Below are 12,604 nucleotides of genomic sequence, written 5' to 3'. Positions count from 1 at the left end.
TGCTATCCTGCCAAATTTACTAAAAAGCAGTAAAAAAAACCAACCCCCCTCGGGTGTGGGGGGACTGGGGGACAGGTTTCTGCACCTTTCCCTGTTGACTCCCTGCGAACCCATTTTGAGAGTAAAAGTCGTTCCTTGTCAGAAAACCTGTCCTCGGATGACCCCTAAACACACAGGGGATAGCACAATGTAGTGCCGTTGACTTGGCAGGAAAGGGGTACCCAAAAACGGGCTGATTTCCACCAAGTTGGTAGGATAATGGCCACCAGTGCTTAGATTCTGGCTACACCGAATTTTTAGCGGATTTTCACCGACTTGGCAGGAAAAGGGTTAAAGATCCTGAATGAATGGGTGACTATGTGCATATATTTGACCCTGATTTTAGACAAATTATATGAAACCATTGGCATTGCGAAAATGAACTAATGGTCATAAAAATTAATTCATTTTCGCGATGGTTTCATGTTTCATGTCTAAAACCGGGGTCAAATACATGCATGGTCACCCATTCTTTCAGTATCTTTAATGATATCAAACAATATAAGTAGTATCTTGTATCAAACAAAATTCATGAAAAATAGCCGACTTTGTCCCTTTAAGTAATTGCCCAAAAGTTCGTCATGTCTTGCATAGTGTTGAATTTCTGTTTGATCAAAAATATTTTGGATAAACAGCCCTTGCAATTCAAATGCTGTCATTTTATGTATGTTCAAGTTATCAATTAGTGCATACAAAAAATTAGGAGGTCATGTTCTCTGTTGAATGAAATATGATACTAGCCCCGGCCCATTAACATCGATATCTTGAAAATCATTAGTGTCATGACAATGTGAATTATGCTTATCAGCTGCTACACCACTCAGTATTTTTTGGGAAATACCGATAGGACTAGTAAATATCTCTCCTAAATGGCATCTTTCTGAAAGCCGATGTGACTAGCACATGATCCTTCTCCAGTACTTTTACCATCCTCTCTGGTCTATGCTTTATGAGCCACCTACCCCCGCTTGCAATTCTCATGAAAAGGGATACCATAACAAAAATGTACAACATTATATTGAAGTATACTATAATTGTGCAATTCTCATGTTGAGCACTACTATTACTACCCCTTTTGCATGTCCATCCCCTAAATATTTTCTTACTAGATACATCAATGGGAGACAGTGTCATTGACACTATTTTTAGCTCCCATATATGCATATGTATATATGCAAATGGGAGGTATTCGTATAAGGTGGGAAAATGTCGTCTGTATGTATGTATGTATGTACGTATGTATGTATGTATGTATGTATGTATGTATGTATGTATGTATGTATGCATGTCCGTCAACATCAAAAACTCCTAAACCGTAGCACCTACTGTCTCAGTATTTGGTGTACAGGTGCACCTAGGGGTGGAGATGTGAATTTGTTCAAATGAACATGTCAGTGCCAAAAATATGCAAATGTGGGGAAAAAAAGGAAAAATCCTGCAAATGGCGAAAACTCAATAAGCATTTGTCAGATTTGGTTGAAACTTGGTATGCAGATTTCTTTAGGTATTCTATATTATATGTGCAAAAATTGGGATGAAATTTGCATGTTTGTGTTTTTAGGGTATTTTTTTCCAATTTTTTGGAAAAAAATCTTGTTCTCTGAAATCTCTCTTCTGATTGCTATGAAACTTAATATTCATGTTCCTCAGGATGACCTCAGTCATTCTTGTACAAATTCTATTGATATTGTCATATTTGTAATTTTGGGGTAATTTTCCCAATTTTTGATAAAAAAATTTTTTATCCAAAAACTACTGATTTGATAGCTTTGATATTTGGTATACAGGTATCTAAGATTAATCTCAATATAATGTATTGAAGGTATGTTGAAACTGGCAATTTTTTTATTTTGGGGGCAATTTTTGCCTTTTTTGGTCAAAAAATTTTTCTCCTAAAACTTCTGATCTGGTAGCTTTGATATACAGGTTCCTAGGTTTTTTTGTTAATTAGATATATTCAAAATTAGGATGAAATCTGCAATTTTGTATTTTGGGGGGGCAATTTTTCTCATTTTTGGTAAAAAAATTTGTTTCTCAAAATTTACCAGTCTGATTGCTTTGATATTTAGTAAACCGGTTCTTAGGGTTTTTGTTAATAAGATATATTGAAATTAAATTGAAATCCGGAATTTTGAATTTTTGGGGCAACTTTGCGAAACTGTCAGTTTTACTGGGATATCTTTCATTTTGTATTTTTAAGATTTTTTTTGGTAATTTTATACCTATTGGAACTAAGTATAGTAATGTGGTGATTTAGTAAGCATTTGATATGGTAAACTGTATTTGGTGTTGAAATGCGTTAAAAAAATCCTGGCAGATTTTGAAAAAATTCGAAACAAATGCCAATAAAAAATTCAGCCAGAGAAGGTTTGACAAAAAGGAAAGGTGGGAGAATGGGGAAAAAAGAATGTACAATGGATTGGATAAAAAAGATAATGTGCCTCATCGATCTTCCAGACACCACCCCATATCAAATGGTCCACCCCGATGTATTTTTGTGCGCAATTAACCATGCAGTGTATTTAAGTTTAAGATGTAAAGTTAGGTAAGGATTTGAAAGGAATAGTCAAGTTCACCACAGTTTAACTTTATCTCTTGTGTCATCATCCTTGTGTAATTGGTTAAGTTTGTAAGTTGTTCCAGATGTGGATGCACCAGCTGTTCTGGAAGAAAACAATGTTTACTTTTCCCTGTAGAGTTTCTTAGTTGATGATTGTATGTTGATTTCTCCATGTATCTGGTGTATGGGCAAAGTGTAAACATTGGTTGCATGTTATGTATTTCAGTCTATGTCAAATATTGTAAATGAAAAATCAAGAATAGTTTACTGTGTGCTTGTAATATTTGTCAATACATATACCGGTACTGCCTTGCAGATTGATTGTCTTAAAGATTATCACAGAAGTAGAAAAGGAAAAGAATCTAATCAAATTGCTGTAACATATTCACCCTCAGTGCCTGTAGGCCTATACTTAACTATTTTATCATTACATTCAGCTGTTGTTATATCTTTATCACTCTCCATGGGCCAAGGCACACTTGGGGTCAATGTCATCACTCTGTGCCAGTCTGTGTATGTCAGTCTGTCTGTATATGTATGTTCATGTTTCATACAATTGTTGACGTGTTTTGATAACTATATGGGAGCGAACAGTGATGTTGTCACTATTTTTCCTGTTTATCATTGCTTATTTTAACAGATAAAAGCAGACCAAGAAAACAGAATTGAGATCTATGAAAAGCTAGTGGAGGTGTTAGAGCCTGAGATTGCAAAACTTGTAAATCTCATGAAGTTTCAGGTAAGGAGTATCTTTACATAGTTGGCATTTCTCAGCATGTCAATCACACTTGTATGATTTACTTTCAAAAACGTTGTGTTTAATTAGAGATTAAGAACTTATATGTTTGTCCTTTGGACAGAGGGTTCAACAGGCTATGGCTTTTGTGGGTATATGCCATGAACAATTGATGGAGATACCTCAAAAATAGTGGCAAGGAGACACTGTGCTCCTATATGAAGAGTTCAAAGTAGACTGCAGAAGAGGAAAAAACTGGGTGTGTGTATGTGTGTTGGTATGGGAATGAAAGGGGAACGTTCTAGTTGTTCGTTTTTGGAAAATGGTATGTAATTTGGTTGACATATCACAGTGCATAAAATGCACACACTCAGGGCATAAGTAATCAGTTAACAGCCAGCATAATTTTAAACTACAGTCAAACCTGTCTTAGCGGCCACCTGGATAGAGTGGCCATCCACCTATAATGGCCACTACATTACAGTCCCGTAATTTCAATGTACTTGTACCTGGATAGAGCGGCCACCTGTCTAACGCGGCCAGTGGCCACTCTTTTTGTGTGTTTTTGGTCAGTTGACACCGTGTATTACGGCCAGAAATATCTTGACTGCCCACCCAAAATGCCTTGTCGTACTCAAATTTTGAGTCATTGCAGGGAGTTAACATTGAATAGTCCATTGTATATATGCGTGTCCAGGATGAGGTGCTAACACTGTCCCTTTTAATTTGTAGAGGGATTGTGGTGCTAAGTACCTAAAGATGAAATAACAAACGAGGTGTGGGAAATCCACCCCAGCAGTAGCTTGCGACAGTCTCCAAAAATGCCCCCACTGATGACTAAAAAGTATACCGACACAATAGTTTTCGCCAGTTTAGTTAAAATATGGCTAGTTTTCAATCAGGTTCGAACCCACAACATACGGCATCAGTCGCCTAGCGGAGAAGCAACAGAGAGAACCGCTCGGCTAAATCTCCACTCTCAAAAAATAGTTGTTGAATAGCCAGCTAAGTTGTTACGTTTTTCTGACTGAGACCGCTCCACACGTTGTAGAGTTCGTGAAGCACTCACTCACGCAGGCTCACTATCACACATCGCACACACAAACTTTTATCAAAGCAAGCAACGAATAAATCGCTTTAACCGGGCGAACGATAGCCTCAGGGACAATTCTGTCCACCAGCAGAGCTATCAACCCAGGGTAGAAAATACGGCTAGTTTTCAATCAGGTTCGAACCCACAACATACAGCATCAGCCGCCTAGCGGAGAGGCAACAGAGAGAACTGCTCGGCTAAATCTCCACTCTCAAAACAGAGTGGTCCCCTTACGAAAATGTCTTTTAGGACGCCTAAAAGAAAATGTCTTTTAGGATCTAAAGTAATCTTAAAGGAATATTCTTATAAGAACCTTCAGTATTTTGGCCCCTTCCTAAAAGAATCTTTAAGGAATATGAAAAGTATTACTAAAAGATTATTTTTGAATCTTAAGGTATTCTTTAAAGAATACTATTTAAATGGCAACAAAATTCTTTAAAGAATACTTATGGCTTTAAATGTTTTCTTATAAGACAATAAATAGTATCCTGAAAAAATACTTTTGAATTTTTTAAGTATTCTTTAAGGAATACTATTTACAACTCTTAAAATTTCTTAAAAGAACACTTAATACATTAATGTACTTTTTCTGTAACATTCAAGGACACAAAAGTCATATTTATACATTCAGCTAGTATTTTTATACAAAGAAACTTTATTTCTGAAGTAAAAAAATGACAAATTGCTGAGATATACAATATATTATGCAAAGCTGTATGTAACAAACCAAATCGACTCTTATAGCTGGAACTACACAAGCATTCTGTGCATTGAAATGAAGATCTACCTTTTAGGATGTTTTTGACTCGCTTCCACATGCTATAATTGTGTAAAACTGATATCTTGACCTTTGTTAGGGATGATCAATTCAGTAGATGCTACCGTACATTATCAAGTATCCAAGCTGATGACACAAAACATTCAATTTTCAGTACCATAATTTTAACAATTCAATAGCCAAACAAGGTCTTAGTCACCAGCATAAAAAGAATTCAGGCTTCATGAGGGTAATATGTGAGCAGAAAATTAATTAGATATCCACTTCCTGTTTTGTTATGTAACACGGTCGAAACCCTTTGTTTCATAGCTCCTTTGTCTCACCATAAAGGTCTTTCGTTTACCTCAATGGTCTCACTTAAATGTCAATGCATTGTCGATAATTTGTATACACAATCAAATCCCTAACTACATAACCGGTACCTTGCCTTAAAACTGCACTCCTGTTTATGCCATGGTCAACAAGCTACAACTTACACAGTGGCTATATACTGAACAGGCATGTAGACAAAGGATCATTGTGAACCCGACTGTATCTGTAACTTTTCAGTCTTCAAAATCAAAACATTGACATATAATAATCTATCCTACCTAGCCTTGCCATAATGCAGAGAATAAAAAGCTGTCAAACACCTGGTTATGTCGCTACACAGTCATTTTTAGAGCTGCAACTGCCTTGGTGTCTTTTCAGTGGCGGCCATATTGTTTTGATGATGCCTACCCTAATGCATTGGAGACCCAAATGCATTCTGGGCTTAAGGAGCATCCCATAGAGGACTTAAAAAGTGTAGAATACAGCGTCATGGCAAAGATGGTGGAGAAACAGGAAAGAACGAATAAATATTAAACTATTTTTTTGTGTGTAGATTAAAAAGAAGTGTATGATGTCCACTGACTATTTTTCTATACTTTTTTGTAAAGGATAGAAGTTCTGATTTATTTCTTTAGTATTCCTTAAAGAATACTTTATACCTGTATAATACATTTTTATAATAATACTAAATGCATAACTGAATTTCTATAAAATGCATCTTCAGTATTCTGACCAAATACACAATATAATACAGTAATCATAAGATATTACATGTATGTATGACTAGAAATTAGGTGATTATACATGCATGTGTATATTTAATATCCTTGTCTGAGTACATATACTGTACAACTTTCTATAAATTAAGAATTCTCAAAAACAGCTACAAATCAAAAAGAATAACATTATACGACAAGAGTTTTATTTTCACTTTACCTAAAGAAATGTCCTATAGGAAAATATAATCCTTTAGTATCACTAAAAGACAGTCTTTTAGGACATTTTGTCCTAAAGCAGTCCTTTAGGCTTGCTAAAGGTCTTATAGTAATCTTAAAGCAGTACTAAAAGACATTTTCGTAAGGGTTCAATAGCCGGCTAAGTTGTTACATTTTTCTGACTGAGACCGCTCCACATGTTGTAGAGTTTGTGAAGCACTCACACACGCACGCTCACTATCACACATCGCACACACTAACTTTTATGAAATGCTGAAATAAATCATTCAAGTTTAATCATTATCAGATTGCAGAGTGACCATGACCATGATGGTTTGATCAACAATGCCGGAACTCTGATTGACACCTGTGATCGAAACAGACAACCACCACTGCTACAAAAGACATGTGCTTAGCATATTTCTAGAACTTTACGAAGCAAAATTTAAACTATATTTTCACAAGAACACTTGGCGCGATGTAACTTTCTACAGGTCAGCAAGAAATATCTTGACCGCCCACCCACGGCAGCCATTGTTGTTTATCGAAATGATATCGAGTATCACGCTCACCATTGGCCGTAACGGTGGTACAGTGCCCTCTTCAACAACATTTCTATTCAAACCGTAAACAATGAATATGGCAGCCGGACACAAGTGCCTTGTTTGGAAAGATCAAACTTGCTTTTCGAAAGCGAGAAGCAACTACCACATTGTTTCTTTCCTAGCGAAACAGTGAACTGTGTGTTCAATCATGCTGTGTTTCACACATTGCAGTGACGCTATGACGACGGTAAGCTTCGTCTGCCTGAGACTTGAGCAGACGTGAGTCGGTTGGTTACTGTCAAAGGTTTTTTGGAGGTGATTGACATTTGTGATAATTTCCAATGCAATATTTATGTATGATCGGTTAAATGTTTAAATACCAACAGATTGATTCTAGCTACCGTCGAGCTGCCATTGCTATAAAAATGACCTAAAGCAGACTAAGGCAAACTGAATTCATTCTCAGTGACATTGTGAGGAAAAACTGACTAATGAAATTTTTGTAGCATTGTGGTTATCAACATTAATTTTTCACTTTTTTCTTTTAAACACACAATGAAGACATTCGTCAATCTACAGTACATTGTGATTTTTAGCTCACATTTTTTTGTATTTAAATTGTTTTATTGGTAACATTTTCTTTAGTAACATGAACTTAAATTAAAATGAAGTACAGTGCTTAGTTATCTACAATTTTGTGTAAAATTGAAATCCATTTGTTGCAATGTCTCTCTAATTTGTCTTTTTCCAGAGCTATTTCTTACTCTAGATGGTAGTTGAATTTCACTTGCAACATAAAAGCTGCAAAGTGTGGTTTACTCTGTTTCATTTTCATGGCATAGATATGTCTTTTGCCTAACAGTAGCAAGTGATTATGAATGTCAGAGTAACCGTCAACACCAAAGAGCACTTCATTTAAGTTATGTCTTGTGAACAAACTGAGAGATGCCTCGAAAAATGTGTGAAACTCGTTCCAGAAGGTCTCAGTGAATTTACAGGTGTAGAAAAGATGATCTAGTGTCTCGTTGCTGTTTTGGCAGAATGAACAGAGCGGTGATTGGTCCATGCCTCTTCTAGATAGATCGTAGTTTGTGTAAAGAATATGATGAAGAAGTTTGAACTGGAATTCACGTGTTTTTGTGTCTATGGCTACCTTAAATGGTAGACTATATATGGGAGACCATGGTCCAGTAAAGTCATATTCTCTTTCATAATATCGTTCATTAATTGGACTTAGTTCCTCTTTACTGTAAATGGCGTTTCTGATGCTCTCCCTGGTAACTTTGTGGGAGGGTCGAAAGTTACAATTAAAAAACACATATTCATATTCATCTTTAAACACCGGTTCTACCAGCAATGGCTCTGGCCACCTAACTCTGAGACATGTGATTGCTCCATAAAGAAGGAGGACTTTGTTCCCTTGGAGGTTTTTGTTGGTTAATTTTTCCCATGACAGATACCCCTCCTCGGTAAATAAATCAAATATTAATTCAAACGCTTTCTGTCTTAGCTTTGAATTATAGACAGAATGCCATCCAATTAGAACATTTCTGTTGTTCCAAATTGTTTGACAAGTAATGTCAATCTCAGAGTCATTGACCGCAACATTGCAGACCGACCAGGATTCAAGCATTTCTTGGTAGAATCTCGGTAGGGGCAGGCTGAGTGAGTTAAAATCAAAGTTACACTTGAATAGGTACTTTCCACCCACAGCTTTTAGGCGATGGTCTAGAAAGAGTTTCCAGGGGTGCTCTATGTTTTCATCTAAATACCTTTTAATAAGGTTTATACGCATAAGCTTGTGTGTAGTTTTTACATCGGGAGCCTTTAAGCCCCCCCCTGAGACCCCTCTGACCATTACCTTTCTGGTTATTCTATCTTTCCCATTCCAGAGGAAATTGAAGATAAGCTGTTAAAATCTCTTAAGAATTTCAGGTGTTATTGTGGTCATTCTCATGACATAATTAAGTTGTGATAGGGCGAATGTTTTCAAAATCTGAACTTTGCCCATGAGTGTCAGGGATCTCTTTTTCCATGTTCCCAGAGTTCCTTCGATCTGCTTGAGTGGTGTTGCATAATTGAGAGTGGTGTTTAACTCTTGGTTATACGAAATGTAAATTCCTGCAATTTTGATTGGTGAAGTCGGCCATTTGATGCCAAATGGTTTTTTCTTACGTCTTTTCCACTTACCAAGCCAAATAGCTTCTGTTTTAGTAGGGTTGACCATCAAGCCTGAGAGTGAGTGGAACTCGTGCAACATTTCAAATATTCTCTGACATGACTGTTCATCTGTTACAAAGGTCGTCAGGTCATCCGCAAATGCGGCATATTTGCATTCACCTATTCCTGACCTGATACCCTTGACATTGGCGTCATCATTCAAGTTAATTAAGAATATTTCTAGCGCTAGGATGAACAAATAGGGTGACAATGGATCTCCTTGTCTCACCCCCCTTTCAATGTTAAAATATCCGGTACTGAAACCATTGTTCATAACGCAACTGCTCAAGTCTGTGTAAAATGTAATGAACCATTGTTTAAAGAGTGGGCCAAACCCGTATGTATTTAAACATTCCATAATGTAATCCCATTCTAAACTGTCGAAGGCTTTCTCAAAGTCTATGGCAAGCAGTATTCCCGGGAGGTTGTTTTCGTCTGTATGCCAGAGAATTTCCTCTATCAGCCTGATGTAGTCACTGATATCTCTGTCTTTGACAAAGGCAATCTGCTGGCAGTTAATGAGGCTAGGCAAAACATTTTTCAGACGATTGGCGAGACACTTTGCAGCTACTTTAGCGTCGCGGCGTTGATGAGAGAGATCGGTCGCCAATTTTTGATGTATTTGGTGTCTCTCCCTTTCTTTTCTATTAGTGTGATCACACTTTGTCTCTGGGAGTTGGAAAGACTCCCGTTTTCAAAGCCATAGTTGAGAGAATCAACTACTGTTGGCCCTATTGTCGGCCAAAATGTTGTGTAGAATTCTGCTGGCAATCCATCATTGCCAGTGGTCTTATTTCTTGGCATCATAGTGAGGGCACGGTAAATTTCATTGTGGGTTATTGGTGACTCACAATTTTTCATTAGCTGATGCCCAAGTTTGGGGATGTTGTCATTTTTCAGGAAATGGTGGTCAGTAATATCCCTTTCTGGGTTGGTTTTGGAGGAGTAGAGAGTACTGTAAAATGTCTTCAGCTCAGAAAGAATGTCTTTCTGCGATGTTTTCAGTTCATTGTTTGCGCCAATGATTCTTTTGATATGCCCTTTTCTTCCCCTCCTCTTCTCCAGCCCTAGAAAATACTTATTGTTTTTCTCCCCTTTTTCATGCCATCTGACTCTTGAACGAATAATTGAACCTTCAGTTGGGTAGTCATATTCCTTCTCGAGCTCTGCTTTTGCATTTTGGAGTCTGAGGATGTCGTCCTCTGACGCATTTGGCCTGAGGGAGGTCTCTAGAGTTTCTTTTTGAGTTTCGCAATTTGTTTTGAGTATGAGATTGAAAATTTTTTAATCTCATATTTCAGGAGGTCCCATTTGAGGCCTTTGTCCTCTATTCCGTCGTAATCTTGGAGCCATACGGTAAACTTTTGGGAAAGTTCGTCAATGTAAACACTGTCCTGTAATAAGCTGGTATTTAGTTTCCAATATGACGGACCAAATGGTGTGGTGACAGGATCAAAGGTCAGAGTCACTGCTGAATGATCTGTGGCAACGGAAGGGATAATCTCGGTGGAGCTGATATCTTGTTGCAGTGAATCGCTGATAAGGAAGTAGTCTAAGCGACTTTGTGTAATGGAAGGCCTGTGTCTACGCCAGGTGAATTGAGTGACCCCGGGATTACATACTCGCCATATATCAATCAAAGTGTGATGTTCTAACAGTTGCAATATGCTCTCCTTGGCTTTTTGCCAATTAGGACCACTGGAGCCCGATCTGTCGATTTCATTATTAAATGTAAAATTAAAGTCTCCGCCAATGACAATTTCTGTGTCTGGTTGAACTTCATGAGACGACAGTATGTCAAGAAGTTCCTGTGTGAATTTAACATGAGATTTTTCATCATTTGGTGCATAAATATTTAGGAGCAGGAAGTTTCTGCCATCAATTGTTACATCTAGCAAAATGTACCTTCCATGCTCGGATGTTAGTGTTTTGTTCACAGTATGATTACAGTTACGTAAAATAGTCATGACACCTCTACTATTGTGTATCCCGTGAGAATAAAAACAGTCGCCTGAAGCCTGGGATGACCAAAATTTCTCATTATCTGACGTGCTGTGTGTTTCCTGAAGGAAAACAATATTTGGCTTCTTATGTTTTAACCATGTTAACACCTTCTTTCTTTTCTTAAATTCCCTGAGACCTCTCACGTTAAGTGATAAGAATTTCAATTTCTGCATGTTTGATGAAATTGGAATATTTTAAAAGCACACTTACTTCCATTCTGTTGGTTGTTACCTTTTTTTGGGATAGAATAGTAAAGAACAAGGATAAGAAAAGGACTAAAGGAGAAAAAACAGTTCCTTCTAAATCTAATAAAAAAAGTTCTGGCAATAGTTAAAGATAGTTGTTGTCGCATGACTTGAGTGAAGATGATGTGGCAGTGTAGCTCTCCAATCTGCTAGTCGAAAGTTCATGCAGTCGCATGGGTGGTCTGAGGCGCGGTTCTTAAACCACATCGAGTGTTGGTGGGGGTCCTGAGTACTTGACTCCTTCGATATACAGCATTCCATTCCGGAAGATTGGTTTCTTTCCGTCCTTGTAAGCTTGCGTCATGATCTTGTGGTACAGGCGTTTTTTCTTGTAATCTGCAGGGAGCAGGTCTTGTTTGATGTAGATTTCTGTTCCGACTAGGGCTTGCTTGGCTTTGCGTAATATCTGTTGACTTTTCGCCAGTAGAGTGAATTTCACAATGATAGGTCGTGACCGATTGTTGGTGATGCTCCCTCTTACTGGGGCTCGGAAGGCTTTTTCTATTCCATAATCACTTACTTTGAACTTGTCCGTTAGCAATTGTCGGGCAACCTCCATTGGCTTTTCATTTCTTTCTTCCTTTACACCGTAGAAGCGGAGGGAGCATTCTCTTAGTCGACGTTGTGCTCGAGTACTTTCCTCCTGAGTGTTTTTTAAGTTTTTTAAGTTTTCTGTGAGTTGACAGACTTTCTGTTCGAGGGAGGCAATCCTGGTTTCATTGTCGTCAGCTTTGGTAACAGCATATTCACTCGATTTCTCTAAGTCGTTTTGCCTCTCCTCGAGTTTTGTTACTCGATCTTCGACATCTGATAATACCAAGAGTTTGGTTTTGATCGTGATGACATCTGCTTGCAAAGTTTCCAGTCTTTTGTAGAGCATTTCCATGGTGATTTTATCTGGAAAAGGTTCTTCCCCGTTGCTGGCCTCGTGTTCATGAGGGGTGTCATTTTGGCTGTCGCTTTGGTCTGAAGCAGTTCCAGTGAACGCTGTGATGCTTTTTTGCTTCTTTTTCTTGCCTGGCAGTGGTTGGAATCTCGGCATTTTCGGTCTGCGGGGTGACTGGGTATTCACGGAGGTGATGATTGAGTATTGGTAGTCAGACTTTCTGAGAAGAGCTGAAAACTATGGCAGATTTG

General features: G+C 37.8%; 1 protein-coding gene across 1 annotated transcript in view; it reads left to right on the top strand.

The window, feature by feature from the left end:
* LOC139120874 (cytoplasmic FMR1-interacting protein 2-like) overlaps positions 1 to 12,604 on the top strand; it is a 393,869-nt gene that overhangs the window by 74,930 nt on the left and 306,335 nt on the right. The window contains exon 5 of the mRNA XM_070685497.1: positions 3,240 to 3,338. Within this exon, the coding sequence (XP_070541598.1) occupies positions 3,240 to 3,338 (99 nt within the window). The remainder of the gene's footprint in view (positions 1 to 3,239; positions 3,339 to 12,604) is intronic.

This window comes from Ptychodera flava, chromosome 20 (assembly GCF_041260155.1).
Source record: "Ptychodera flava strain L36383 chromosome 20, AS_Pfla_20210202, whole genome shotgun sequence".
Taxonomy (NCBI): domain Eukaryota; kingdom Metazoa; phylum Hemichordata; class Enteropneusta; family Ptychoderidae; genus Ptychodera; species Ptychodera flava.
The sequence above is the reverse complement of the archived record's forward strand: the minus strand, read 5'-3'. Positions and strand labels throughout refer to the sequence as shown.